Source organism: Petaurus breviceps, unplaced genomic scaffold (genome assembly GCF_028583685.1).
Source record: "Petaurus breviceps papuanus isolate PSGF00001 unplaced genomic scaffold, PetGlider_PUasm1.0 558, whole genome shotgun sequence".
NCBI lineage: Eukaryota > Metazoa > Chordata > Mammalia > Diprotodontia > Petauridae > Petaurus > Petaurus breviceps.
In genome coordinates, this window is record NW_027186376.1 from 4,321,807 (window position 1) to 4,349,378 (window position 27,572).

Below are 27,572 nucleotides of genomic sequence, written 5' to 3' on the forward strand. Positions count from 1 at the left end.
GATCTTGGGCAAGTCACTTAACTTCAATTGCCCTGCCTTTCCCCCTCTGGAAAGACAAAAAAAAATATTTACAAAGAATATTCTTCACCACAGCCCTGTGAGATAGGGTAGTGTTAGCAGCATTATTCCCAAATTACAGACAAGAAAACAGGTTCTGAGAAGATGTGACGCGATATTCTTTGAGGATTCCAGCTGAGATAGAGAGCCTCTAAGCTTGCGTCCAAAAGAAAAAATACCCATTGTAGTGACCTTTCCCTGGATCCTGCATCTGGAGCTGGAAAGCAATTCAGAGGTCATCTGAGCTATATATGAGGAAACTGAGCCCCAGTGGGACAAAGCCACACCCATCTTAAGTGGCACAGGCAGCATCTGAGCCCAGGTCCTTCAATTCCAAAGCCAATGCGCTTTCTGCTATGCTCAGCTGTGCCCCCTTCCAGCAGCCACTAGACCATCAATCAATTAGAGCAAAGGTCAGAGTAAATAGTGAATTAGAAGAAAGGTAAAGAACAGTATGTTGCTGTTCCAGTATTACAAGCCTGTCTGGTTTTTCAAACAAACTAATCACCCTAAAAGAAAAATGGGTAGAAATGATATTGACTCAGACTGATTTTTTTTTCCTTAGAAAAGTTTATCAGCAGAAAAAACTCAGATCGCCTTTTACAGGAGTCTTCCCCAATCCCTCTTAATTCCAGAGCTTTCCCTCTGTTAAATATTACCTACTTAACCTGTGGATAGCTGGCTTTGCGTGTGTTTGTTTCTGTGTTGTATCTCTTATTGGATTGTGAGTTCCATAGTCACTGTATCAACAATATGGCGACGAAAACCACATAGGAAAGACTTTAGCTATCCTAACTGACCCACAACAGTTTCACAGAACTCATTAGGAACAGTGCTCACCATCTCCAGAGGGGGAACTGACAGAATCAGAACAGATTGAATCAGATTTTTTTTCCTTTATTTATTTTTCTTGCTTCCACCCCCCCTGTCCCCTCTCCCTCCTTCCCCTTTCCCCCCCTCCCCTACCCTCCCCCTCCTTCCCCTCTCCCCTCCTCCCCCTTCCCCTCTCCCTACCCCTTCCCCAAACTGCACCTGGGCTAATTCAGAAAATAAGTCTTGCATGACTTCTTATGTATAATGGGTATTGTTTTTCTTGCCTTCTCATTGGGTGGGTGGGGGAGATGAAAAGAGAGAAAGAATTTGGAACTGAAAATAAAAAATTTAAAATAATAAAAAAAAGATTGTAAACTCCTCAAGAGTAGGAACTGCTCTTTCGAGCTTAGCGCAATGTCTGAAACATAGTAGGCACTTGATAAATATGAATGCATTGACAGTTGAAGGATACTAAATAAACCTAAACATGCTTTGGCAAACAAATAATCTCCCCCTCCCCCACCCAAGCCAGGTTGACGGTACTCTTCAGAGTACAAGTTCATTTACAAAACATGGAATGACAGAAGATTATGAAGACAATCTCCTCAAAAAAAAAAAAAAAAAAAAAAAAAAAGAAAAAAAAAAAAAACTCCTCAAAAAAAAAAAAAAAAAGCAAACAAACCACAAATAAATGAACCCGTCCACAGAAGCAGTGCAGGAAAAACCAGGTCCCCAAATAGTTTCCCATAAGATACACTCTGGCCAGACCATCTAAGAATATTCACTCTTCTCTTGCTGCTAGAATAAATCGCCTTTGGTGGAGATCTGGTCAGTGACTGTCCAGTATGGGATTTATTAATCATTTACGGACCATGAGAACACACCCATAAAGGATGTGGGCCCTGGGCTCCCTGCCCAGGCAAATGGCAGATGACTAAAAAGCACAATATAAAGGGACCTACCAGGGGCCAAGTTCCAGCATCATCACAAGCCAGAAAGGGACCAAAGGAAGGCTTCTGGGAGGTGGTGGTATTTGAGTAAGGATTTCAAGGAAAGCCTGGAATTCAATAAAGTCCAAACATTCTGGGCATAAGGAACAGCTTGAGCAAAGACATAGAAGTGGGATGAAGTCTTGGGGGTCAGACTGTGTGGATAGAAATAATATGAGATAAAGCTAAAAAGCTGAGGAGACAGAGGAGTTTGAAATTTTTCTCAGAAGGTGTAATGGGAAGGCAAATTTGGAAGATCTTCCCTGCCCCTAGGCTAAAGTGCACCTGAAGCCTGGGGTGGGAGGCTTGTTTTTCAGTAGATACTTTTTGATTGGCCAGTGGGTCAATAAGGTTGTTACATTCTCTGAGCCAGGAGAAGGCTATATAAGCCCTGATGTGTAGCTTTGTTTTGGGAGCTCACTTTGAGAAGTGTTCTGTGATTCAATCTGGATTCTGGGAAGCCGTTGTCCAGAGCCCCCCAGCTTTGAAAAACCCAGATGTGGAAACCCAGATGTTGACTGGGTATGGATGTAATGGTTGGACAGTTTGGAAATCTGTCTACTTGATCTGTTTCTGTCTTGATAATTCTGCCTGTATACTTTGAAGTTCGGGGTGCTGACCTTTTCCCCTGAACAAGGTAAGCGATATATGTCTGACTGATTAAATAAGCTTGTTAACCCATTTTGAGTTGCTTTCCTTTAACAAAGCAAATCCAAGAACCTGTGGTAGCAGCAAACCCTGAGGACGCCGGGGTGCTTGCCGCCACAGAAGGCAGTAGAGAACTGTTGAAGGCTTCAAAGCTGTAAGAGATGATTGAACTTTTGTTTCCACAGAAATTTGTGAAACCTAAGGAGTCATACTTGTCAGAAAGTCTCTAAACAAACTGTTTGAAAATGTGGTGGGGGATGTAACTCAGTTCTCAGGGTAAACTTAGTGAATACCTTTTCCTGTGTCAAAAGCTCTCCTTTAAGGATGAGGGACCTTTTTTTTATGTTAATAGTCAAGGAGACACAGGTATCCCAAGTTCAACTCTCTTATCAATTGAGAAAATTCCTTTCTCAAGCTATGGAGATCATAAAATCTGAGTGATGCAGACAACCTGAGTTAAGATTAAAAGTATGGCTTGTCATTCTTTTACCACAAAGTACAAAGAGAAAGAGGATGAAGTGGGTGGGGGAGGGTGGGTTCTGAAATGTAAGAATGAGAATTGTAATCAGGGTCAGAGACCCACATGTGGTGGTGGGGGGTGGATTTAGGTGTTTTTGGATAGGCTGTGAACCCTGAAATACCCAGCCAATGGGGAACAGGGCAAGGAAATGTGAATTGGGATAGGGATAAAAACTGTGTATTTGTCTAGAACAAGTGTGCCTGTTAGGTTACCCTTTTACCACAAGGGGGTGCCAGTCAGCTCACCCATTAGCAAGAAAGTTGAACTAAAACTTTTATTTTTTCTGAATTTCTTAATGGCTATGTGGAGTTCTTGGTAAGAAGATTGTTTCTTTTTTTTTTTTTAAGCAATTGGGGTTAAGTAACTTGCTCAAGGTTACACGGCCAGTTATTTCTGGGTGTGGTGCTGAGTATCTGAACCCAGATTTGATCCAGGTCATCCCGACACTGGAGCCGGTGCTCTTACTCGCTGAGCCACCTGGCCGCCCCTAAGCAATTGGGGTTAAGTAACTTGCTCAAGGTTACACGGCCAGGTGATTCTGGGTGGGTGCTAAGTGTCTGAGCCTGGGATTCGATCTCCAGGGTCTTCTCAACACTGGAGCCGGTGCTCTTACTCACTGTGCTACCTGGCCGCCCCAAGACGATTGTTTCTTACAAAGCTGATATGATCAGGGGATGCTGGCAGGTAAATTAGCCCCAGACGAGCAGGAAGAGAAGGGACCTGCAGACAGAAGTAGCTTGAGTGACTAATAGATGCCTGGGAGTGTAGCCCAGGCTCATAGGGTCACAGATTGTACCTAATACTGACAAAGGAATCATCCCTCAAAGGAATTCTACTAACCCTGGTTTTTTTCCTTGTCTGAATCATGGCTGGTGTTTTCATTTGGTGACTAGGCTCAGGCTCTAGGTTGGGTGGGGCACCCAGCTCTTTTGGTTTCTCTGAGTTAAAGCCCAAACCCCTCAGCTTGTGGGGGCCATCTAGAACTAGCCCAGTACCTGGGGCTCTGGTTCAAAGCAGTGTGGCTTCATTTCTACGTTCCAGTGCTGACAGGGACAAAGGACTAAATGACATTGTGCTTTTTAGTGCTTTGGCTTTGTGCCTCATTCTGCTACTGACCTGTGAGCTCCAGGAAGGAAGGAGTGGTATTGGGTAAATTGGACTTTCCCCCCCCCCTTCCCCCCCAGAGCCAGCCTGGATCCTGCTAAAGCCTCTGATTGTGAAATTTTCAGTATGAACACTTAACAACTCAGAAATCAGTAAATGCTACAAATGAAGGCTTGCTTCATTGCTTTGTTGATCACCTAGACTAAAGAAAATGATTGAGAAAATGTTAGTAATTCACATGAAACATGAAATTGTGATATGGTTTATGGCAGTTCTTTTTGTGGTGGCAAAATATTGGAAATTGAGGGGATGCCCATCCATTGGGGAATGGCTGAACAAATTGTGGTATATGATTGTGATGGAATGTTAGTGTGTTGCTCTCAGAAAACCCTGAAAAGACTTACATGAACTGATGCAAAGTGAAGTGAAAAGCACCAGAACAGTATATACAGTAATAGCAATATTGTACATACTATGATTAACTGATTGACTCAGCTATTCTCAATGATTTGAGACAATTCAGAAGGACTTATGAGAAAAATGCAATACACCTCCAGAGAAAGAACTGATGGGGTCTAAATACAGATCAAAGCATACTTTTTAAACTTTCTTTTTCTTTGTTTCTATTTTCTTTTTCTGGTCTGTGTTCTTTTTTGCAACATGGCTAATATGGAAATATGCTTTGCGTGACTACACATGTATATAACTCATATCAATTTGCTTGCCTTCTCAAGGTGGGGAAAGGGGGGTAGGGAATTTGAAACTCAAATATTATTTTTAAAATGAATATTAAAAATCATTTTTACGTGTAATTGAGAAAAATAAAATAACACTCTTTTTTAAAGTATGATATGAGGACTTTTTTTTTCCTTAGAGAAAAAGCATTTATTTCCCCTGCTGGTTGTTAAACATTTAACAGCATATCCCTGCCCTCAACTGAGCACAGGGTTCTTTGTATATCATAAGAGTTTAAATGACCATCTATTCAATGAATTAATGAATTTTTTAAATTGCCTTGTCAGTGGCTTCCTGGGCTTGGCTAGTCCTCTGCCAACAGACACAGTCAGTCCATTGCTCAACCTCCACGAGAAGTCAGGGGACAAAACCAAGACATAAAGGCAATAATTATTGAAGAAAGAATTCCTGCTCAGATACTTTTTCGAGCTCCCTGCTGGACCGTCCATCTGGGAATTTCACCAAAAATTTAGGAAGTTCAATGTCAAGTTCCAAGGCTAGCAAGGAAGGCTTCCTGGAGAAAGTGAGGGGTGTAAGCAAAGGTCTCTGAGGCCCCTCCCAGTTCTGAGAATCTGGAACACTTCCTACTTTTATCCACAAGCCAGGCGCCAGGATTGGTCCAGGGCACTAGGGCACTTCCCCTCTGTTATCCCCACTGAGCCCGAAGCAGTGACTAGAGAAAGGCAAAGGCACTGAAAAGAAAGGGAGAAGAAGGTAAGTGGGAGGAGGTAGAAACAGACTGAGACAGGGATGGAAACTAGAGATAAGGAGAGAATTAGAGACTGAGAGGGGGAGGGGAGAGCCACTCAAAGACTGATCAGGAGACAGTGGCCAAGTCAGGGACCTAGGGAGGACACAAGGAACCACAGTTGGAGGGGGTAGAAGGTAAAAGGGGCTAGGTAGCAAGGGAAAAGGAGTGAGCTGGTGATGGGAGGAGACAAAGAAGGAAGAAAGACTGACGGCGGGGCTACGCCTTCCACTTTGCCTCCTAGCAGTACCCAAGGATGGCAGCGACAGACCGGACAGGACCAGGTGAGAGGGTCTTAGAGATCATCGGTGAGTGGGGCTTGTGTCTGCCATGGCCCCTCCTGGGACTCCCTAACCTAGGCCATGGGGTGTCTCCTCTGTGCTCTCCCAGATTCCAGTATCCAGAAGCCTAGATCCATCCCAGAGCTGATTAAGAAGAAGCGAGATGGGGATCGCCTGGAGGAGGCAGAGATACGGAGCTTTGTTCAAGGAGTGACAGAGGGCACAGTGCAGGAGGCACAGATAGGTAGCACACATACACCCCTGACCCTGCTGCCCCAAGACCCAGGGACATTACCCCAGCCCTTCCCAGGACCCCAACCTCCCCAGTCCCTCGCCCAGAATCTATTGCCTTCTTGGGTTCTCCCTGTGCCCACAGGAGCCATGCTGATGGCTATCCGACTGCAAGGCATGGACCTGGGTGAGACAGAGATTCTGACCCGAGCACTGGCTGAGTCTGGGCAGCAGCTTCAGTGGCCCAAGGCCTGGGGCCAGCTAATGGTGGACAAGCACTCGACAGGGGGAGTGGGGGACAAAGTCAGCCTGGTCTTGGCCCCTGCTCTGGCCGCCTGCGGCTGCAAGGTCAGCCCCCTGCCCCGTCCCTGGGGGCTGAAGGAGTGGGTACAAGCTCCCTCTGGGGTGGCTGGGAGAGGGAAAGATAGAAACATGGGTCCTTCTCCTCACTGTCCACTTAAACCACTCAGAACTCCAGTTCAGATCCACTGGATCAGGCAGACACTATACTTTCAAGGCAGGCTGAGCTGCCTCAGGGCTGGGACCTGAATTGTTGGGGGTGGACTGATTGAGAAGCCGCAGGGCTGAGCACACAATCACACACTTCCTTCAAGTCACAGACCAAGGAGGAGAGCTGAAGTCTGGAGGAGGGAGGTCAGGGAGATTTCAAGCCTTGGCGGTGGGCTGGGGCTGGGGTCTCATCCACGCAGGTGCCAATGATCAGTGGTCGGGGACTTGGGCACACCGGAGGCACGTTGGATAAGCTGGAAGCCATTCCAGGCTTCTCAGTGGTACAAAGTCCAGAGCAGGTATTGGACAAAGGACCCTGACCCGGGAAACCTCCTGAACAGTCAGTAACGGGTGGGACACTCAACTGGAGGTCAAATGACTGATGGGAGAAACCATTGGTTCAAAACCACTGGGGGCCATTGATGGATGGGGCATGGGTGTTTGGGGTCCTGCGGTCCCTCATGGGGATCTTCCCTGACTGGGAGGTTAGATGCAGGAGCTGCTGGAGCGTGCAGGCTGCTGCATCGTGGGGCAGAGTCAGGAGCTGGTCCCTGCAGATGGAGTCCTTTATGCCATTCGGGATGTGACTGCCACAGTGGACAGCCTCCCCCTCATCACAGGTGAGCTGCTCCCACCCCCAGCACTCTGGCCTTGGTTAGGAGCAGCCTAACCATTAGTCCCACCAGCCAGACTCCTGCAGGGATCCCTGGGTCTAGCAAAAGTGCCCCCCTCTGTCCCCTCTAGCCTCTATCCTCAGTAAGAAGGCTGTGGAGCAACTCTCGACCCTGGTGGTGGATGTGAAATTTGGGGAAGCAGCCATTTTCCCAAGTCAAGAAAGAGCCAGAGAACTGGCCCAGGCCCTGGTGAGTGAGTTTAGCAGACGCTCCTTCATCCCACAAATGTTCATTGCACCCCTGCAGATCCTTTCCTCCCCCTCTCAACACTTCGGAGGCCAAAGATCAGGGTCTAGGAGAGGTGGGCTTTGGAAGTCAGAGTTTTTGTAACTTATTATTAGTAACTTCATAACTGCTAGCTCAAGCAATAAAAGCCATCTATGGGTGAGAGAGCGAATCCTTCCCCCTTCCCCCTTCTCGTCCCCCTTCCATTCTCCACCCCTCCTTCCCTTCTCCCCCCCACTCCGTCTCCCCCTTCCTTCTCCCCTTCTCTTCCCTCTGCCCCATTCCCCTCTTCTTCATTCCTTTCCCCTTCCCCTCTCTCCTTTCCCCCTTCCCCTCCTTCTCTTCCACCCCCTCTCAACATTCAGCATCAGATGGGTAGGACTTTGACAGACAATGGCAGAGGGAAGGGCATTCCCAGGGTGGGACTATGAGGGGGGCACCAAAGAGGAAAAGAGTCAGGAAGGGCAAAGACAGAAGGAATGAAGGGCAACAGTGGCAGATGGGGCTAGAAAGATATCTTGGAAGCAGTGTGGAAGGCCTTGAATGCCAGGTGGAAAAGCAGTGGAGTGAGGATCCAGGATGTACCTGGAGTCAGGGGAGGGAACCTTGGCAGACCTGTGCCAACCAGTAGATGAACTAGGATCTCCTCTACAACATCTCTCAACAAGGGGCTAGGCACCCATTGCTTGAATACTTCCAATGACAGGGAGCTCACTACCTAAGGTAACAGGCAGTGGGTGATTAGCTACAAGTGCTGCAGAGAGATAGATTGAGATTGGTGGTAAGGTCACAGGTCACAGGGAGACCTAAACATGCTGGTCACAATCTAGAAGCAAAATGGAAACTGCCTCAAGTCTCACATGAAGGAGCCTGGGAAGATCTCTCACCCCCCACTCATTCATACCCAAAGGAATCTGGGGCTGTGGGCAGGAACTCAGATGGCTAAACTGTGGCAAATTCTCTCGAGAGGACATCAGTGGCTCAGAAACCGATGAAGTCTGAGTGTCTCTTGAACTTCCAAGTTTTCCAAGCTCAGGACAAGCAGAAGTTAGAGCCACAGGCTGAATCTAAAGGAGGAGGGAGCACTGCACACAGCTGGCACCTAATAAATGTGCTGCCATGGACCAGCCTTCCCAGACTCAAACCCTATGCTGTGCATCCACCAGGGGCTGCGACAGCAGGAATCGCAGGGCTTCTGAGGCCAGTTTCAGACCAGGTGTTCAGTCACTACCTGGGGAAGCAACAGCATGAGCTTGCTTTGTTTTTTTAAGGCATTAATTAAGAAAGAGAAAAGTCATGAAGTGGGGGAAAAAAAACATATTCCTTGGTGTCTCCAACCTGGTGCACAGTAGGCACCTTAATAAGTGTTTGTTGATTGGCCAATTGTTAGAGAAAGGAGACCGAGGCACTAAGTGACATGAAGTGAGATGTGTCTTAAGGTTAGCCTTATGTGCAGGGTATAGGGGGAGAGGAGGCACGGAGACCTGCTGTAGGTGTGACTCTAATGGGTGTGGGAAGGAGGGGAGGAGAGGGGAGGGGAGGGAGAGGAGAGGGGAGAGGAAGGGGGAGAGAGGGGGGGGAGGGGAGGGGAGGGGGGAGAGAAAGAGGGGAAAAAAGGGAGGGGTAAGGAAAGGACAGATTTCTGGAAGTAAGTCAGTAGGACTTAATGGTTAATTGAATGTGGCAAATAAAGGAGAGAGAGAGTCTGATGTGATGAGGGGGTCTCTAGCCTGGGTGGCTGAGAAGATGGTGTGGGAAGAAGTGAGGGCTCAGAATAGGCAGATGGTGGCCCTGTCTCCAGGAACATTGTTAAGCACTGGGCAGGTGCTGTCAGCCCAGGCAGTGAACCTGAAGTGGGTCTCTCCAGGTGGGAGTAGGGGCCCGCTTGGGGATCCGGGTGGCAGCTGCACTGACCGCTATGGACAGCCCTCTGGGCTGCTGTGTGGGCCATGGGCTCGAAGTAGAGGAGGCCTTACGATGCCTGGAGGGAGGCGGTCCCCCGGACTTACGGGACCTCATCACCCAGTTAGGTGTGTCTTGGGAGAGGGAGGGAACAGGGGAGAGGGAAGGGCTCTCTCTGTCCCCCCTAGTCACTGGCCCTGCCTAACCCCCATCCCCAGGAGGATTCCTGCTGTGGTTGAATGGACAAGCCCCAACCTTGGCCCAGGGGGCAGCCCAGGTGGGAGCCACACTGGACGATGGCTCTGCCTTGGGCCGGTTCCAGGCCATGCTGGAGGCCCAGGGGGTTGCCCCTACCCTGGCCCAAGCCCTGTGCTCAGGATCTCCTGCCCAGCGCCAAAGCCTGCTCCCCACAGCCCCCACCAAGGAGGAGCTGAGAACAGCTTCAGAGGGTGAGAATCCCAGTATCAAGATCTGGCTCATGCCTGCCCCCTGGAGGTCATCCATGACAAGCACACACATGCCCCATCACACCCCCCCCCCCCCCCCCATCACTGCCTTTGCTTCTTCCACACACACCCTAGAACTCCCTTCCTTAGGCACCGTGGGGAAGATTCAGGCACTACCCCTGGCCCAGGTTCTCCATGAGCTAGGGGCTGGCCGGAACAAAGCTGGAGAGCCCCTCCACCACGATGTGGGGCTGGAGCTGCTGGTGAGCATAGGACAAAGAGTCAGCGCAGGTGAGACCCCTGGCGGGGGTGGGGGGAGAGGAGGGGGTTCCTGCGGGAGACCTGGCCCCCCCCCAGGTTGGGGGAGGGAGACAGGGCACACAGGATCACTCAGTGCCTAGATGTGGCCCTACCACCCCCCTTCTGAGCATTCACACTGCAGGAAAGGCAGAGCCCATGAGTCACGAGCAGGAAAGCAAGCTTTCTACGACCACCCGGTACAATTCAGGGGTCAGATACTTGGCACACGCTATCTGGGCCAAACCACTTCTGGCCCCAGACTCTCTCAGACCTTCCCTGTGGTCCCCACTGCTCAGCAACCTCCTCAGGGTCCCTCTCATCTGTCCTCCCTCCAGCCCTGCCCCACCCTGACCACCCTCAGTCATGGCCCAGCCCTGCCCCACCCTGACCATCCTGTCATGGCCCAGCCCTGCCCCACTCTGACCACCCTCAGTCATGGGGATCCTGGGAATCTCACTCGAGACCTCAGAACCCAGGTAGCCCAACCTCATTTTTCAGATGAGGAAACTGAGGCCCAGGGGGATCGACAGACATCCTACTTGGCTCCCCCATTCCTTTTACAATCTTCACCCCAGTTGCTGATTCCTGGCCAACCTGGTGCCCTTCCTCAGTTCCTGGCCTGTGATGCTGACCCTTCTCCCCACTGAGTCCCAAGGGGTCATGCTTTCCTTCTGTCCCTGTGGGTCCTGTGACAGACTGTGCTTTCCATGAAGCTGCTGGCCCCAGTGCTTGTTCAAGCCTGGTGTCGAGCTCAGTACAAAGAAGCCTCTCTTCCCCCTCAGGAAGGATCCAGGATCCCCCTCCTTATGACCACACCCTCTCCCAAAACCCTCTGGGTTGTAACTAGGCTTGGCTGCCCCTTCTTTGTCCTCCCACCCAGTCCCCAGATTCTGTCTCCTTTTCGGGGTCTTTCCCTGCCTTCCTTGGCTTTTATAAACAATCCTCAGAACAGAACTCTGAGCTAGTTAAATTTGACACTCACATATTAAGTGCCTACTGCATACAAGTGCCCTGCACTGGGCAGTGGGGGAGAGTCCAGGCTGAGAGAAGACAGGCTCAGTCTCAGGAGCTCCCAGTAGAGGAGGGGAGGGTTGAGACATCAATAGAGCTATGAAGGATGTGTGACCTCTTGTCCAGTTCTGGGAGTCAGGCCAGCCTGGGGGTGAGATGGTCTTTGTGATGGCTAGGCTTTTAAAAGATATGAAGAGAGAGCACACCAAGCAGAGGGCGCAGGGGGAGTGCCAGGCTGTCACCACAAAGGAACTGTTGGTAAGGGAGGGGGTGACTGGCAGGACCACAAGCAGACAAGACACCCTTGGAGTGGATGAGATCAGTGTCAGAGGGGGCTGGTGGGTTGAGTGGGGGAAGATGCTGGCCTGGGGGCTCCAGAGTGAGGCCAGGACTGGAGATTCAGCCTTCAGAGGCATCTGCACTGAGGGGGTCTTTGATGGGTGGGGGGAATAAGTGGAGAGAGTAAAGAAATAGTCAAGGATGAAGCCTGATGGACAGGTGCCTGCCTGAAGCGGCTTGGCAAGGGCTGAGGGGTCAGGGAGGCAGGAAGAAAACCATCTCTGAAGCCCAAGGACAAAAAAGAAGAAGAAAACTCCCAGGTCTCCTGTGCTTTAAGGATTCCCAGTCCTTTGAGACAGGGAGCAAAGTATTTCGATTCCCCAGAACCCACAAAAAAATGGGCAAGTAACTTGCTAAGGGTCACCGTGGTGCCCCAGAGGGCTGGCCACCAGGACCAGCGGTAGAGAGGGCTAGGGGGCCCTAGAAAGGTGAGACCTGAAACAGGCACAGGTTTGATAGGGCAGCCCCAGGGGAGTGTGGGGTGGAAGTAGGGGCGCCGGCAGCTGATGGAGGCGCCAGAAGGCAGGGGCGGGTATGGCTTGTAGGTCGAGGGAGGTCTGAGCCCCATTGCAGCAAATGGAGAGGAAGGATCAGAGGCCAAAGAGGCTGGAGGGGAGGTGGTTGGACCACCAGGGACTGGGCTCCAATTCCTGCCCCAGGGAGGGGGAGAGAGGGAGCCTGCTGGTCTGAGCGGGCACCGACATCCTGTTTTACGTCTCCGAATCTTCCCCAGGTCCTGGGTCTGGGGTCCCTCAGTGGGCACCTCCCCCACCCCTTTTTGTTCGTCCCTTTCTGTGTGCTGTAAGCTCCTGGAGGGCAGGGGCTGTCAGTGCAGGTATCCGTATCCTGCGGCTCGGGCTGACCGCTCTACCTCCCTTACCTGCCCAGGCACACCCTGGATTCGCATCCACCACAGGAGCCCAGGCCTGAGTCCGAGCCAGCGCCAGAAGCTGCAGGGGGCCTTGAGGCTGTCCAGCACGGAGCCCTTCGCGCCAGACCCCTACCTTCGGGAGCTCATCCTGCCCCCCTCCATGAGGGGCTGAGCCGCTCCCTAGAGGCCCGCCCCAGTCCGGCTCCCCACTCTCCTTCCACGGGCCCCCTGGGTCCGCGGCTCGGTCCCTTTGCCCAGTAGGCGTGCCACGCCCGGGGGTCTGTCCAGGGCTCCTTCCCTGCTGCCGCTGCGACCCGGGCCCCTTGCTTGGGGGTCTTCTCCCCGGGAATAAACTGCTCGTTTCGGCACGAACTCTGCGTGCTCCTGGGGCTAGGCCCCGCGGTCGTCTCTCTGCGCCCCGCATAGCCTGCACAGCCCCGCATAGCCTGCACGGCCCCGCGGTCGTCTCTCTGCGCCCCGCATAGCCTGCACGGCCCGCATAGCCTGCACGGCCCCGCAAGCAAGGGAATCCCACGTGGGCAGAGCGGTGACGTCACTGCCAGCCCCAAGTTCAGGGGCGTTCGGGGAGCTTCGATGAAGCGCCTCCACCCCTTCAGCCCAGCCCGGGGAGGCACTGAGGAGGGGGACGTGCAGCTTGCTGCCAAGAAAATGGGAGTCCACATGCATATAGTAACGGGCACAGTTGGGAGGCCTGAGTTCAAATCCTGCCTCAGACGCGGGGAATCACCCAGGGCCAAGTCATCTCACAGCCTTCGGCCTCAGTTTCCTTATCTGCAAAATGGGGATGGGGGCTGCCGAATTGGGAGCTGGGATGCTTTATTCCTGCCCACTCAAGCTCAGCACGCCGCGTGGGCAGCAGGGGGCGCTCGTGCGCTTGGACGAAGCTCCGGCAGTGCTCATGCGCAGAACCATCAGCCGAAGCCTCGCGAGGGGGGCGGGGCACCACGCCCCACGATCTTTCGCCCGCTGGCCCCGCCCCACGCGCTGCGCAGGCTCTTTGGCCTCCAGTCCGAGGTGGTTTCGTCAGGTGCCGGCTGAGCTCGACTCGGACTCTCATCCAACCAAACTTCCGGACCTGATCCCGCGTGACTTCGTCTCGCGAGACCACAAAGAACTTCCGGACTCAGGGCTGGCGGGCCCGCAGAAACGGTGTGGGAGAGGTGAGCGCATGCGCCCCTTCCCTTCCCTCCCCCCCCTCCCCTTGCGTGCGGGGCGGGGGGCGGAACTAGCCTGGGGAGGTGGGGTCCTACCAAACTTCCACCCCAAGGCCAGGTCCCAAGGTCAGATTCTAGGGGTCAAACAGCTCTGATTAAGTGCCTACTGTGTACCAAGCACAGTGCTAGAGGGGAGAAACCAGGGAAATGACCCCAGCAGGACCCGAGGGCGGGGGTGGGGGGGCATAGCCCGGGCAAAGTGCTTCCCTAGGCGGGGCCCCTGCATTCAGCCACCGTGGAGGGAGGGGGTCCCGCGAGGCCGAAGGCGGCGACCACAAGGCCTTGGGGGCCCCCCTCTCACCATCACCGGGCTCAGAAGGGCTCCCCTCCACGGCCCCCTCCCTCATCCCCCCACTGTCCCTCCATCCCCTCCCCCCTCTGCCCCTCCATCCCCACTCCGTCCCACAGTCTCATCCCTTCCCCTCACCCCTCTGCCCCGACTTTGTGTTCCAGGTCCCCTGCAGTGAGATGTGGCCCCTCCGGGCTCCGGGCCCCTGGTGCTTAGCCCTGGCCCAGCTGCGCGGGGCAGCCCGGCCCTACTCCGGGCCGCAGGGGGCCGGGGGCCGGGGCCCTGGTCTGCGCACCCGCCTGCTGGTGACCGGGCTCTTCGGGACCGGGCTGGGCCTGGCGTGGCTGTCAGCCCGCTCGGAGAAGGAGCGGCGGCGGCAGCAGCGGCGGATGGAGGCCCTACGCAGCGCGGCCGTGGGCCAAGGCGACTTCCACCTGGTGGACCACACGGGCCGGCCTCGGCGCAAGGCCGACTTCGCGGGCCAGTGGGTGCTACTGTACTTCGGCTTCACGCACTGCCCGGACATCTGCCCCGAGGAGCTGGAGAAGCTGGCCGGAGTGGTGCGCAGGCTGGACGCCGAGCCGGGGCTGCCGCCCGTGCAGCCCCTCTTCATCACCGTGGACCCCGAGCGCGACGACGTGGCCGCCGTGGGGCGCTACGTGCGCGAGTTCCACCCGCGGCTGCTGGGGCTGACGGGCACCCCCGAGCAGGTGAGCCAGGCGGGCCGTGCCTACCGGGTCTACTACAGCGCGGGGCCGCGGGACGACGATCAGGACTACATCGTGGACCACTCCATCATCATCTACCTGCTGAACCCCGACGGGCTCTTCACGGACTACTATGGCCGCAGCAAGACGGAGGAGCAGATCACGGAGAGCGTGCGGCGCCACATGGCCGCCTTCCGCAGCCTGCTGGCCTGAGGGCCCCTGCCCGGCAGGCCCCGCCGGCCACCCCGCTCCCACAGGCAGGGGCCCGCACCCTATTCTCTGGTTGACCAGATACATTTATTCTGTGATGCTCTACACAGTGTTCACCATGGGAGTGGGAAATAAAGGGATACATTATACAAACACAACAAACGGGAAGGACAAATACCGGTCTGGACAAGGGCTGAGGTGCCTGGAATGGGGGCGGGGGGAGCGGCCACACTGCCCTCTGGGGCCACGGGCTCTGGTCAAGGGGTGAGGAAGGGCGTGGCCCCAAGTCCTCTGGCACCTGCCAGGAGGCAAAGCCACCCCTGCTTCAGGGTTGCTGAGGGAGGGCAGGGACCAAATTTTGGAGAAAACATGGAAAATAGAACATCTATAAGGGGGAGCTCAGTCACACAAACACACGATCAAGCAGCTGCCCCCCACATCAGGGCAGGGCCATGGAGGGGGCTATGTATGTCTGGAAGCGGTCATGGGCACGCTGCCGGGTGAGAAGCCTCAGGGACATGGTGTCCACAGCCTCGGCCAGCCCTGGCTTCTGGGTAATCTCCACAGTGCAGTCGTTGGCCTGGTGGGAGGAAGGGAAGGGTGGGAACAAGCTTCTTGCCTTGGGTTCTGCTGCCCCCCCCCTCCCCCCCCCCAGCGCCCCCTTCCTCCCCCACTCACCAGCTGCAGGGAGGCCAGCATAGAGCGGCAGACCTCGAAAGCAGGCTTGCCAGCCACCAGATCCGCAAAGGGACACCACTCATTGAGCTGCTGAAAACTGGCCACCACTTGGTCCCCATAATTGTGGATGTCAAAAGGGACGTGCTCCTCCTAGAAGGAGGGAGCCAAGGCTGACTGCTACCTGCCTCTGCCACCCACCAGTGGCCGAGGGGGCTGCAGGCCCCGGGGGCGCCCTCACCTGTTCCTGGAGCAGGGGCCCAATGGTGTCCTCCCAGTCCCGGATGCGCTGGGATAGCTCTGTCTCATGTGCATACTTCTGAGAGTTGGCAATAAATAATTCCTGAGAGAAGACAAGAGGGCTCAGGACGTCGGTGTGCCCGGTGCCCCACCCTGCTGACCCCTCAGCCTGGCTCCCCAGCAGAACCTACCACATTTTTCTGGACCAGGTCCTCGTAGCTCAGCGGAGCAATGGCCTCTGGCTCTGGGGGAAGGAATGAGGGCCATGAGTTAGCTCCTCCCTCCCCGGCAGCCCCAGGTGAGCCAAGCTTCCCTGTCCCAGGCCTACCTGAAACGCCCTCCAGCTGCTCAGCTGGCTCTGCATCCTCAAGCTCCAGGAAGCTGTCTGAGGGAAGTGGGACAAAGGAGTCTAGACCAGCCCCAGAGCCCCCTCCCTGCCAGGCTGCCAGAGCACAGCCGGGGCCCCAGGGCTTACCTCCTTCTCCTCCTTCTTGCTCCGGGGCTTCCTCTGTTCGCTCCTCTTCCAGGGCCCACAGTCCTTCCTGGGCCTTGGGCAGCTCCTGCTCTGCTCCCTGGACAGAGGCAGGGCACGCTCAGCTAGCTGGGGTCTGAGCCCTGCTGCCCTGCTCACAATAGGCACGGGGACGGCTCCCAGCCATTCTGCCAGTGCCACTAACACCTGCTCTGGGCAGAAGGCCTAGAAGCACAGCCTTCCTGGAGAGGGATGGACTGAAGGGGTCTAACAGCGGCCTTGGCCTCTGGGCCCCAGCACCTCTAGCAGGAGCCCACTGCCCTCACCTCTCCCCTCCGCAGCTTCTGAAGGGCATTCGCCTGCTCCTTGACATGCTTCCAGTAGAGGGCTTCCAGGTCTGCACAGAGAGATTGCCAGGGCCCTTGGTTCTAGTCCCAGAGGGCAGCCAAGACCCCCATGGCTCCCTGAGCCTGGGCCCTCCCCCTACCCACAGGGGCCAGACCCTTCTGCAGCCTCACCTGCAAATGTGGGGCCTCTGTGCCGAGATTTCTGGGAGCTACCACAGCCACTATCTGAAGAATGAGGTCAATGATCAGCTAGTCACAAAAGCATCCCAGGAGCTCAGACCTGTTAGCCTTTCATCCCCTGCCCTTTAGGGGGCCTCCACCCACCCAGGACTTGACTCACAAGCAGCCAGGTACCACTCATGAAACCCCTGGAGTCTGGAAGAGGTCTTCCTTTTGCGTTTGCCAGACTTGGGTTCCTCCAAATGCTGTGGCAGAGAGTAAGGACTACCTGAGAGACAGAGACAGAAGTCAGACAATGGGGACCTGGCCCCAGGGATGAAACAGCCACCCAAGAAGGAGGGGCACGGAAAAGAGCTGTGGGTCCTCCCAGGCCCAGCTTCCCTGGGGAAGGGACAGGCCACAGCCGCAGCCCGTCCTGGGGATGCGCTCCAAAGCCAGCATCTTCCCAGCGCTCCATGTCGGATTCCCTTGGCTCCGCAGGCAGCTCCCACTGTAGTGCCCACCTCCATCCTTCATGACTTATTACCTTTCTTGAAGGGCTTGCCGCCCTCCAGGGAGTCAAAGGGGTCCAGGCTCTGCCAAGGATTTGGGGGTTCCTGCAGCACATGATACAGGCACTAAGCAAGGACCACTTGGGAGCCCCGGAAAGGCCAAATGCTGGGCCACCTTCCTCACAGGGGAGGAATGTGAGAGTTCTGCCCACCAGGATGGCCCAAGAAAGGAGCTGGTTAGAGCCAGAGAACTCTGAGAGGGCCCCCTCCCCCCTCCCCTCACCCCCTCAGTCCCAGCTTCTCACCTGGTGACATGATGAGTGGGGGGTAGTGGCTGGGGTTCCGTCCTGGAGCATGCACCTTGGTTCCAGGGCACCCTAGGAGGGACAGTGGAGTCCAGCTGCCCATCCTCCCTCACTGTTCCAGCACCCACCCCCCAAAGGCTGGAGGAAACCAGCAGAGGATTTTACAAGACCAGCTCCTCTGGACTCGGCCCAGAGCCCAAGAGTGACAGCCGGGATCCCTGCAGCCTGCCTATGAGCTGAACTGAGCCAGGGCAGGGCCTGGGATTACACTCTGCTTCATGTGTTTTCCATCTTTCCTCTTGGAACTGAGGCTAAAATGTCCTGAAAAGTCCAGGGAAGCTCAGCCCTGCAACACTCCCCAGATTCACTCTCCTGTAATCCATCTGCCCACAGCTCTGAGGCCCCAGGATCCCCAAAGGGCCCACGTGCCTCTGACTGATCTAGGAAGCATGGAAGTAATCACTGATGTTGCAAAGCCCTTTAGAGCCATTATTCCCAGAAGTCTATGAAGTAAGCTCACTAGGCAGCACAGTGTCCATTTTACAGGTGAAGAAACAGAGACCTGGTCACAGAGCAGTCCCTTCCCTGCCCTCCCCAGGGCCCCAGCTGAGATGACCCCCCTACCTGCTGCTGGGCTTCCTGCTGTGGGGGCTCTGGAGAGGCCTCAGGGGCTTCTGGGTCAAGAACCAGGTTTCCTCCCACCTCCTCCTCACCTTCGGGTAGTGCCACTTCTAGAGGAGGGTGGAAGGAAAGGATGAGGCCAGACTGTCTGGGGCTGCCTGGACAGTGGCCCCCTGCAGGCCCTGGGAGCTCTCCAAGGTGCTCAGGGAGCAAGGGCCGCCAGGCCCTCTCAAGAATCCTCAAAGTAAAACTGAATTTTGATTAGCCTCCATTTAAAATGGAGGGAAGGGGACTGAGGCTGCAAGGGCCAGGTCTGGGCGCAAGGAGTGCTGGGAGCCAGGTCATGCTCTAGCAGAAGGGAGGGCCCACCACTTTTCCCTCTTAAGCCTCAGCTCACACCTAGCCTCTCGTCTTCCTCCTGGGACAAGTTGAACACTGGAGCAGGGGACATGCACTCAGAGACGTCCATGGGTATCTCTTCAGGTCTCCTGGCATCTGTGAAGGGCAGAATGAGAAGAGCACAGTGCCTGGCATGCCCACCCCCCTCCTTAACCCTTTGTCAAGTTGGTCTCTGCGGCTAGGAGCTCATCCCAGGAGAAAGGGGCTTTCAAGATGTGGCCACTGGAGGAAGCTGGATGCCATCTGGGGAGAGGCCAGCACCCCTGCCCAGGTCGGGCAAGTGTAGAGGCCCAGTGACCTCGTTCCAGGCTGACCTCCCAGGTGTTCATCAGGTCAGACCATGCTCCCTGGTCAAGCGCCTCTCCTGTGGGGGCGGAGCTTGGCAGGTACAGCTCAGTCTATCTCCCAGGCTGATGGCGCTCCAGGAGGCTCCCCGGAAGCCGGTGCAGCCACCCTCTCTGGGCCTTGGCCTGGGCTGGCCACATGACCAACATGCCCACCCTCCTCACTTTCACCTGGAATTCCAGCAGGGCGCCAGCCACCTCCTTGTGGCCAGCCGGCCTGGTGTTCACTCACCTCTGAGTAGAAACTGCTCCCTGGTCCCTCCTCTAGGGACTGTTTCTGCCCTTTGAGGGATCCCTGGCACCCAGCAGAGTATATGGGACTCGGTGGGTGCTTAATAAATGCTGGGTGGAGAGCATGATTACGCCCTGGACTCTGACCCTCCAGGGTTCTGGCAGTGCAGAGCTGGGCCCGCACCCTCCCGTCTCCTTCGGGCTCTTGACCCTCTCACCTTGTTGGGTCCTCAGCAGCATCTGCTCCATTGGGGACAGGCCTCCTGGCTCCAGCAGGAAGGCCCCGCTGGGGTGTGGGTGGGAGGTGTTCATTCTGAAGTCCTTGCGGCTGGCCAGGACCTCCCCTCGGCGGCTGTGCTGACAAACCACCAAGCTCTGAGGAGAGGCCGGGGGCAGGCCACAGGTGCACAAGGGACAGGAAAGGGGACTGGGGGCTGGGGGCGAGGATCACCTGTACCTATAGAGTGGGCAGCTTTTCTTCTCCTCGTCGTCAGGGGGCACCAGGGCCATGGGCACCAAGGGAATGACAGGCACTGCCTGTCAAGGGGCACAGAGAGATGCTGAATGCAGAATGAGGCCACCTCCCAAGGCCCCCTCTCCCCACTTCCCGCCACCACTGCACCCAGGATCTCTGGCAGCTCAAAAGAGCCAGGGAGGTCAGGGAGGAGAAGGCGCCACGTACATGGGGAGACTGGTCATTCCTCAGGTCTATGTTTGCCCGTGAGTCTGGGAGATCATCAAGGGACAGAAACTGTGAGGAGACAGAGGTGACAGGTGGCAGGGCCTGCAGGGACCTGGGAAGACCCCCACAGATCTGCGCCCGGCCAGGCTCCAGGAAGCCTCACCTCCTCCACGGGCTCTGAGTGAGTTCTTTGTCTGCTCTCAACACTCTGACCATCAGGCTGCACAGATGTGGCCTGTTTGTTCCGCCTGGGGGAGACAAGGCAAATGGGGATTGGTGTCAGAGATTTGTCTGAGGAAGCTCCCGGGGTATGCCAGTTGGGCCCCAGGCCCAGGCCCCCCAGCTTCTGGGCATTCCCTCCTGTCCTCACGGGTTTGCTGTTTTCTTATTGCTAACAAATCCCAAGGGGGAGGCCATTCTGGGTGTGAGGCAGAGCAGAGAAGGAGCAGTAGGGGCTTGTGCTGTGCACAAGGGGCCCAATATGGCTCTTCCAGGTGCCCCTACTTGACCCTGTTCCCTCCCACCCTTACTTTTTGCCTGAGATGAAATCCAGAGCCTGGTAGACCAGCGAGTAGAGGTACTCCACCTGCCAATGAGAGACACAGGGTGAGGAGAGGGGCCAATGCCCGGTGTGCCAGGGCCCAGCCAGCATGAGGAATGCACACATGGGTCTGAGAATGTGGGATACTTCTCCGCCTTGGGGACCCCAGCTATCGAGCACCACGTGGACCCCAAGAGAGGGCGGGCAAGCTTGTGAGAACTCATGAGCAGTGAGATGACTGAGCTGGGGGTACAGTGGGCCAAGGATGAGGGGCTGGAGCCATCACAGGATGAGCTGACTCCAAACAAGAACATGTGCCTGCCTGGGGCTGCCACCCTCAGAGAGACTCCAGTGAAGGAGGGAAGCTTGGGAAGCCCTCTGTGAGAGGCCTCAGTGAATAAGCAGGGACCCTCCTGTCTGCCGTCACAGCAAGGACTAATGCAACCAGAACCCAGAAAGGGCCCAGAAGGTGCCAAGAACCCCACGTGAGCAAGGTCTACAGGCCAGCCCCCGAGAACAGAGGGAGCTTGCCGTTCCTCCCAAGGACTCGATCCCCTGGAATGCCACTCCTAGCCATGCTGAGGGGAGTGGGGTAGTCGGACTGTCCCTGGCCAATGGCTCACCTTCTTACTATAGACACAGGCAGACCCCTGGATCAGCAATGCAGCCTCAATGAAGTTCATGGTGGTTTTGCCTTCATCAAAAGAAATGCAGATCTGGTCCAGCTTTAGAAAATATGAGAGGGGACACAGAAAAATGAAAAGTGAGCAGGGCCCTATCCCACCATGTTCAATCCTACCTCCAGGCCTTTGCTCACCTTGTTCCTACCACCAGGAACACCCCTTCACCCCATCTCCTGCCCACATCCTGCCCAGGCTGAGGAGATTTTTAGTGCTCTCCCAGAGGGGCTTCTGAAGCCTGGCACCTCCTGCACCAGCTGGCTCAGTGCTCACTCACACCACAAGCTCTCCCACTGTCCTGGTCAGCCGAGCTCACCCTGACCTGAGCACATAAGGGCAACTATCTACGCTCAGCCTCTGAGATCTGCATCTTGGACTTCTTGGTTTGTTTTTAAAAGACTGATGTTCTTTACTGACTAACACACGCGCCAGAGCACAACCAAGGATGATCCCGTGAGCGGTAACTGTCTAGCAAACCAAAATCACGGGGCCCAAACCCTCACTTTTTAAAGTCTGTCTCCTACTGATGGGGTGCTTGGGTGCCTGAGTTTGAACCTCAGTCTGTAAAATCACATTTCTCCCTAGCCTCAAAACCCTGTCTCGGGCAGTTTCTCTCTGGCTCAATGGCAGCATGCCCTCTCTTCTGGATCCAGCGGCCAGCTGCACTTAGAGAGTTTAGTAGTCTGACCCTCCCGTGTACTGAATACAGCCGCTGGATACGGAGCCATACCTATTGCGTACATCCCGGACTCAGTCATATGTATACTCCCTAGCTCATCATACACATCCTGTATCCCTTGTTACCTTGGAACATAAGTTTATTCCTAACATCTATCTTGTCTAACAGGACAATGATGGGGACCACCTGCGTTTTCCCAGTCAGCCCTGACCACTAGCTGACTTAGTGACAGTTTCAAGGCTAAAACCAGGCAGCCCCACCTCATGCTATTTTCCCAGTGAATTCTGGGCAATACACCTGCACGGCAGAGAATAAAAGTGCACTCCTCCCTAATCCCGCCCTGACTCACCTAATTAGCATAATTGGCACAGGTTCTATTAAAGATTATCCTATAAAAACTTTACCCCTTTAAGGTTGCAGGTTCCCTAAGAACTCTCTCCCACTGTAAAGCTTAAGAATGAATCTTTACCACCTTGACTTAGAGAATGCTGGAGTCCGTGAATTCATTCCAGACTGCTTTCCGGGGACACTGGTTACTGGGGCTCCTGAAACACCTACCCTCCCATGTCACTTCTGTTCACTGAAATCTTGGCTCATCACATCTGGCCCTTCAAGCCAACAAACTCCTTACATGTCTTAGCCCCTTCGACCCTCACAACTGTGGGAGGCAAGTGCTATCATCATCCCCAATTAACAGATGAAGAAACTGAGGAGGGACTTGCTTAGGGTCCCACAACTCCTAAATGTCTGAGGGTGGATTCGAATTGGGCTCCTCCTGCTTCCAAGTCACATCAAGGGCCACTAAATCCTGGAAAGCGAAAACTAGGGATTGGAGGCCTGTGTGTGAAATGACTGTGCCATTTCCTAGTTCTGAACTCCCCGGGCCTCATGTCCTCTCCTTCCCTCTGACTCCTGGCCTCCACCTTCCGCAGGGGTTTGTTCCTGGTTCCTTAGGGGAATCCCCCAGGGATGACCCAGTGGGAAGGGGAGGTGACCTTTCATCTCCTCTCTATGTACTGTGGAAAGACCTAGTTATTCACCTGCTGTGTTCCCCCCCCCCCCCCCCCCCGCTATGGACGTGAGCTTCTTGAATGTTATTTTCCCCCATTTCTTTCTATCCTCAGTGCCTGGCATCTATTCGATGCTTAATAAACTCACTGCCTAAAGGATGCGGGTCCTGCCCGCCTCCAGTCTGTCCCCACTCCAGTAGTCACCAAACTGATTTTCCTGAAGCCCAGGCAGATCCGACCCTCCCCCACACACGCACACTCAGTTAACGCCACTGCCTCCGGGAGCAAATGGCGAATGCGCGGCTTGGAAGCGGCTTGGCGTTCCAAGCGCCGCCACCTGCCCAGTCTTCCTCCCCCGGCTGTCCCTCCAACAGGAGGCTCCGTGTCTTGGCTCTTAAGTCCCGCCTCCCTTACAGATATTATGTAATACAGAAGGTAATGTACACTGCGTATGCCACACCGAGCGCCGAGGACCACCGCACCGCCAGCGGCGGCTGCATATTACAGGGGTTAACCCCCCCGCGGACCGCCAACTCCCAGAAGGCAGGGACCCCAGCTCTCTGTGCAGGGCGAGGCACACAATGGGTGCCTGAGCAATGAGCGCCGCCGCGCCACTCTAATTCAGGCCTGATCTCTCCGCTCAAGCCCCCGCCACCTGCAGTCCCTCCAAGAGGCTCCCTGTCATGGCTCCTAAGTCCCGCCTCCTTTGTAGATATCATGTAATACACAAGGTAATATACACTGCGTAGCGCCTCGCTCCACTCCAACCAAGGGCTGGTCTCGCTCGAGACCCCCGAGACCCCCCCCCCAGTCCCTTCCAGGCTTTAAGTGACGTCACTGCCCAGGCCCTCCAGGGCCCTCAATGATGTCACCCTCCCAACCCGCCATGATGTCATCCTGCCCGCGCCCCCGCCTTCACCTCCTCCAGGTATTCGTCCAGCTGCGCCGCCACATCCACCTCCCAGTTCTTGGTGAGGTCGCGAATGGGCTGCAGTAGGTGAGCGAAGCGGCTCTCGACGTCCTCCATGGATGAGCAGGCTGCCGGGGCTTCCGCCCCCCGGCTCGGCTTTCTGCTCAGACCACAGCACAGAGCGCTCGGTCTGGCGCCATTTTTTCGTTTCCCCGCTCAGAACACTCCGTGATGATAAAAGGCGGTGCCTGGCGCACGTCCGCGACGTCATTAGGATCGAAGCCAATCGGCCGCGTAGGAAGGAGGGGGCGGGTCTGGTGGGCGGGGCGTTGGCGGCTCCTCCGCCTAGGGGGCGGAGACCAAGGAGAAGGAGCCTCCACTTTGGGGAGGGAGGCTCCTCCTCGGGCGGGGCGTCGGACTGAGGCGGAGCTTTGACCCCGGGAAAGGGCGGGGACGCGGCCTGAAGCCAACCTGCGGGGCGGGACTTGAACTAGTGAGAGGCCGGGGAGGGGCGGGTGTGGTGGCGTAACTGAAAGGGCGGGCCCGAAGCGAGGGGGAGGGCACTAGCTTCCTTAGCCCTCGGAACAGCCTCAGGGGGCGGAGCCAGGAGTCCTTGACGTACCTAGGAGGCGAGGTCCAGGAGAGGGGCGGGGTCCGCTGCGGGCGGGCCGACGTGTCTTGGCAGCCCCTGCCCTCCCAGCCTCGGACCGGACGGTCCCGCCATGGCGGGCTCGCGACAGCCCCGGCGCCTGTTCCTGCAGGGCGTGGCGGCTGCCTTCATGTTCGCCTTCGCCTCGCTCTACGCGCAGATCCCTGGTGAGGCCGCGGGACCCCCGGGGACCCTCCCCTCTTCGCGACCCTCCCCCTAGAATCCCCCCTCCCCCACCTTCCCCCCGGATCCCTCTCCTGAGGACCCCCCGCCGGCAGCCTCTCCTTTTACCCCCGGAACCTCCTCCCCTCCCTGCCTGCTGCCCATCTGCCCCTGCAGAAGCCTCCCACAGACGGGAACCTGCTGGGACCCCCTGCTGGGACGTGCCCCCTGCCCGTGGGACCCCCTGCAGGGACCTGCCCCCCGGGACCCCCTGCAGGGACTTGCCCCTTGCCCTTGGCGTCCTTCCCCGGACGGCTCCCGTTCTTCTCTCCCGGGGGCGCGGCTGGGCGCGGTCCTGCCCCCTCCTCCAGGCCCTGCCACGAGGACTCTCCCCTGCTGACCAGCCTTCCCCCCAGGGTTGTATGGACGCGACGGGATCCTGCCTGCCCGAAAGATGCTGCGGCCCCTGGGGAAGGGTCTGTGGCAGCAGCTGTGGGAGGTCCCCACACTGCTCTGGCTGTCCCCGCGCCTGGGGCTGGACACCGAGCAAGGCATGGAGGTGCTGAGCCTGGCGGGGACGCTGTGCAGCCTGGGGGCCCTGCTGGTGCCCTCCTTGCGCCACAGCCTGCTCTACCTGCTGCTCTGGGGTCTCTACCTCTCTCTCTACCAGGTGAGAAGGGCCCCTGCCCCTCCACCCTCCTGCTCCGGAGGGAAGCACTGGCCACTTCCTGCCCTGCTCTCCAGACTCCGCAGGCCTGGGATCTTGCTTCCCTCCCCTCCCCTTCCCTTCCCTTCCCGGGAAACACATAATAGGAAAGCCTCTCCTGCTTCTTCCCCGTGCCCTAGGGGAGACCCTTGCCCTACCCCCTACCAAAAAGCCCTTTGGGGAGTGGAGGGAAAGGAGCCCTGACCACCCTGCAGACCTTTCTGTCTTCCTGCAGGTGGGCCAGGTGTTCTTGTACTTCCAGTGGTAAGTGACCAGTCCTGACCATGCCCTTCTATCCAAGGGTTCCGGGAGGTTTTGTGTCCTGGAGAGGGTCATGGCCCAGCAGCCCCTGGACTAACAACAGAAGGTCCTTGGAGGCTGCAGCAGATGGGGAATTCCTTAGCCCCAAGGACATGGTGGTCAGTGAAGGAAGGAGGACAGACTAGGAGCTGGGACCTCCTTGCCTGATGGAGGGGGCCAGATATGGGAACCAGGGCTTCTGTGGGGTGCTGGTGCCAGAAGATTGGGCCTTGTTTTTCCACTGAGGACTCAAGCTGCTGGTAGCCTAGACTGGCCATGTACCCTGAGACCCTGGGCTAGGGCCACAAGTGGGGTTCTTTCCAGATGGGAGAGCAGAGGGGTGGGCTATGGCCTGGTTCCTAGTGGCCCTTGCAGTGATAGGCATCCCCGGCCCCTCCAGGGACTCCTTGTTGCTGGAGACGGGCTTCCTGGCGGTGCTGGTAGCCCCTTTGTGGCCCCCTTGGGGCAAGGAGACAGGAGCCCCACCACACGCAGATGTCTCCTTCTGGCTGGTCCGGTGGCTCCTCTTTCGCCTTATGTTTGCCTCGGGAGTGGTCAAGCTCACCAGCCGCTGCCCTACTTGGTGGGGGCTTACAGGTGACCCAGCCATGTCTCCTTAAGGGACCCTGAGCCCCCCATTGTGCCCTGACACCCTGGCATCAGAGGGCCTGACCTCTCCTGTGCCCTAGCCCCACTATCCTCCCACACCAGCATCTATCCCGGCCTGAGGGGCCCTGGCCCTCCTCCCTGTCCAGTGTAACCTTGCTTAGCCCCAGCTCTCCCTCCCCCAGCCCTGACCTACCACTATGAGACACAGTGTCTGCCTACGCCTGCCGCCTGGTATGCCCACCACCTGCCTGTCTGGCTTCACAAGCTCAGTGTGGTGGCCACCTTCCTCATTGAGATCGCCGTGCCCATCTTGTTCTTTGCCCCCATCCGCCGGCTTCGCCTTGCTGCCTTTTATTCCCAGGTAGGCTGGGCAGAGGGCCCTTTGGCACTTAGAGCAGAGTGGGGCCTGGAGTGGACGGGACCAGCCCCCACCTTTCTCCCCCAGCTTTCCACTCACCCAGTATGAATTAAAGGCCTTGTGCTGCAGAAATGAGAAGTAACCCTATTGCTGCCCTCAGGGAGCTTATGTTCTCAAAGGAGGGGGACATTCAGTTTGGCCCAAATGTGTACAGGCTGGTGGAGACAAAAGAGCCCCAAAGTGAGGAGGGAGCTAGGGGAGGGCTTTTCTGAGGAGAAGAGTCTGAAGGGGCTACCTGCATCTCACCGGCCTCCAGGCCAGCCCTCCACTCCCTGGGGGCGAGAATGATTGCAAGGCAAGAAAGGATGGGTCACATTGTCACCAGCGGCCTGAATAAAGGTGTGCCTGAAATGCTCATTCAGTTTTCAGCTAACAGAACTGGGAAGCCCAGCTAACTCACTGGGCACTGGCCAGGATTCAGAGATCTCACGTGCCACAACTTTGAACCAAGTCTATGGAGATAACTGTCATTAGCTTGACATGTGTCAAGTCTTGCATGAAAAGCCTGACAAAAATCAGCCTCATGAATCTAAGATGGGGGAGGCATGGCCAGAGAGTTCATTGGGAAAAGATCTGGGGTTTTCAGTGGACCACAAGCTTGCAACACTTTTAACAGTCTTCTGTGGCAGCCAGAGTCGTTCAGAGCTGTTGGATTTGACTCTGGCAGCTTCAGCTTAGAGAGGACTTGGAGACGTGGGAGAGCAGTGGCAGGGAGAGAACCCAGGGTCAGTGGAAGGAGCTGAGGATGGTCCCCTGTGGTGGGGGGAGGAGTGCTGATGGCCTGGAGGGGGGCTTGGCCCCAGTGGGCGAAAGGGCTGCCTGGATGGCCATGTGGTACAGCTGTGGAGGCCCACTCTGCTTGACCTTGGGGTGGGGAGCAGATCTGAGAGGCCCCTGGGGAAGGAAGCCTGGGAACGCCCTCTCCAGTCTGCTCCCTCCCCCATCCCTTCCCTCCCTCCCTCTCTCCTCCCCATTCCTCCTCACTCTTCCCTTCTCCCCTTCCCCCACACTGCCCTCCCTTTCCCCTCTCCTCCCTACTGCCCTCCCCTCCCCTTCTCCCCCACACTCCCCTTCCC

At 56.2% G+C, this 27,572-nt stretch overlaps 4 protein-coding genes across 5 annotated transcripts in view; 3 read left to right on the plus strand and 1 right to left on the minus strand.

Annotated features, from left to right (window-relative positions):
* Nucleotides 1-5,186: 5,186 nt before the first annotated feature.
* On the plus strand, nt 5,187-12,589 carry TYMP (thymidine phosphorylase). The gene is made up of 11 exons (XM_069102922.1): nt 5,187-5,580; nt 5,859-5,898; nt 6,005-6,139; nt 6,272-6,474; nt 6,837-6,935; nt 7,127-7,256; nt 7,381-7,499; nt 9,403-9,565; nt 9,656-9,886; nt 10,034-10,174; nt 12,422-12,589. The coding sequence occupies exons 2-11, from the start codon at nt 5,871-5,873 to the stop codon at nt 12,574-12,576; spliced, it is 1,404 nt and encodes a 467-aa protein (XP_068959023.1). The 5' UTR covers nt 5,187-5,580; nt 5,859-5,870; the 3' UTR covers nt 12,577-12,589.
* Nucleotides 12,590-12,964: 375 nt separating this feature from the next.
* On the plus strand, nt 12,965-15,007 carry SCO2 (synthesis of cytochrome C oxidase 2). Its single transcript, XM_069102924.1, is given in 5 exon segments — nt 12,965-13,160; nt 13,162-13,537; nt 13,540-13,585; nt 13,655-13,663; nt 14,104-15,007. Coding segments are annotated over 5 exon segments (1,338 nt in total). The 5' UTR covers nt 12,965-12,998; the 3' UTR covers nt 14,849-15,007.
* NCAPH2 (non-SMC condensin II complex subunit H2) lies at nt 14,911-23,918 on the minus strand. Its single transcript, XM_069102921.1, has 20 exons — nt 23,662-23,918; nt 20,997-21,098; nt 20,363-20,418; nt 19,996-20,080; nt 19,833-19,901; nt 19,608-19,687; nt 19,369-19,502; nt 18,576-18,671; nt 18,180-18,286; nt 17,556-17,627; nt 17,286-17,355; nt 16,920-17,027; nt 16,751-16,804; nt 16,559-16,629; nt 16,236-16,332; nt 16,089-16,145; nt 15,952-16,004; nt 15,762-15,863; nt 15,524-15,673; nt 14,911-15,425 (listed from the first exon to the last, which is right to left on the minus strand). Exons 1-20 carry the CDS (start codon nt 23,767-23,769, stop codon nt 15,285-15,287), a joined length of 1,812 nt encoding a protein of 603 aa, XP_068959022.1. The 5' UTR covers nt 23,770-23,918; the 3' UTR covers nt 14,911-15,284.
* A 361-nt stretch (nt 23,919-24,279) lies between these two features.
* Nucleotides 24,280-27,572, plus strand: part of LMF2 (lipase maturation factor 2) — a 7,445-nt gene continuing 4,152 nt past the window's right edge. The window contains exons 1-5 of one of the 2 annotated variants that reach the window (XM_069102925.1): nt 24,280-24,468; nt 24,880-25,133; nt 25,405-25,433; nt 25,870-26,066; nt 26,261-26,439. In XM_069102925.1, coding sequence (XP_068959026.1) covers nt 24,375-24,468; nt 24,880-25,133; nt 25,405-25,433; nt 25,870-26,066; nt 26,261-26,439 — 753 coding nt within the window. In that variant the 5' untranslated portion in view covers nt 24,280-24,374. Of the gene's footprint in view, nt 24,469-24,834; nt 25,134-25,404; nt 25,434-25,869; nt 26,067-26,260; nt 26,440-27,572 lie in introns of both variants that reach the window. The other variant, XM_069102926.1, reaches the window with a different exon arrangement.

What these genes read in the sequence shown, in the direction of transcription:
- TYMP (XM_069102922.1), top strand. Translation starts at nt 5,871, where the DNA reads ATGGCAGCGACAGACCGGACAGGACCAG. An exon ending in GGACCTCATCACCCAGTTAG is followed by an intron (nt 9,566 to 9,655) that starts GTGTGTCTTGGG and finishes CCCCATCCCCAG; the next exon opens with GAGGATTCCTGCTGTGGTTG. An exon ending in GCTGAGAACAGCTTCAGAGG is followed by an intron (nt 9,887 to 10,033) that starts GTGAGAATCCCA and finishes TCCCTTCCTTAG; the next exon opens with GCACCGTGGGGAAGATTCAG.
- NCAPH2 (XM_069102921.1), bottom strand. Translation starts at nt 23,769, where the DNA reads ATGGAGGACGTCGAGAGCCGCTTCGCTCACCTACTGCAGCCCATTCGC. An exon ending in TGGACGAATACCTGGAGGAG is followed by an intron (nt 21,099 to 23,661) that starts GTGAAGGCGGGG and finishes TATTTTCTAAAG; the next exon opens with CTGGACCAGATCTGCATTTC. An exon ending in GCTGCTGAGGACCCAACAAG is followed by an intron (nt 18,672 to 19,368) that starts GTGAGAGGGTCA and finishes TGCCCTTCACAG; the next exon opens with ATGCCAGGAGACCTGAAGAG.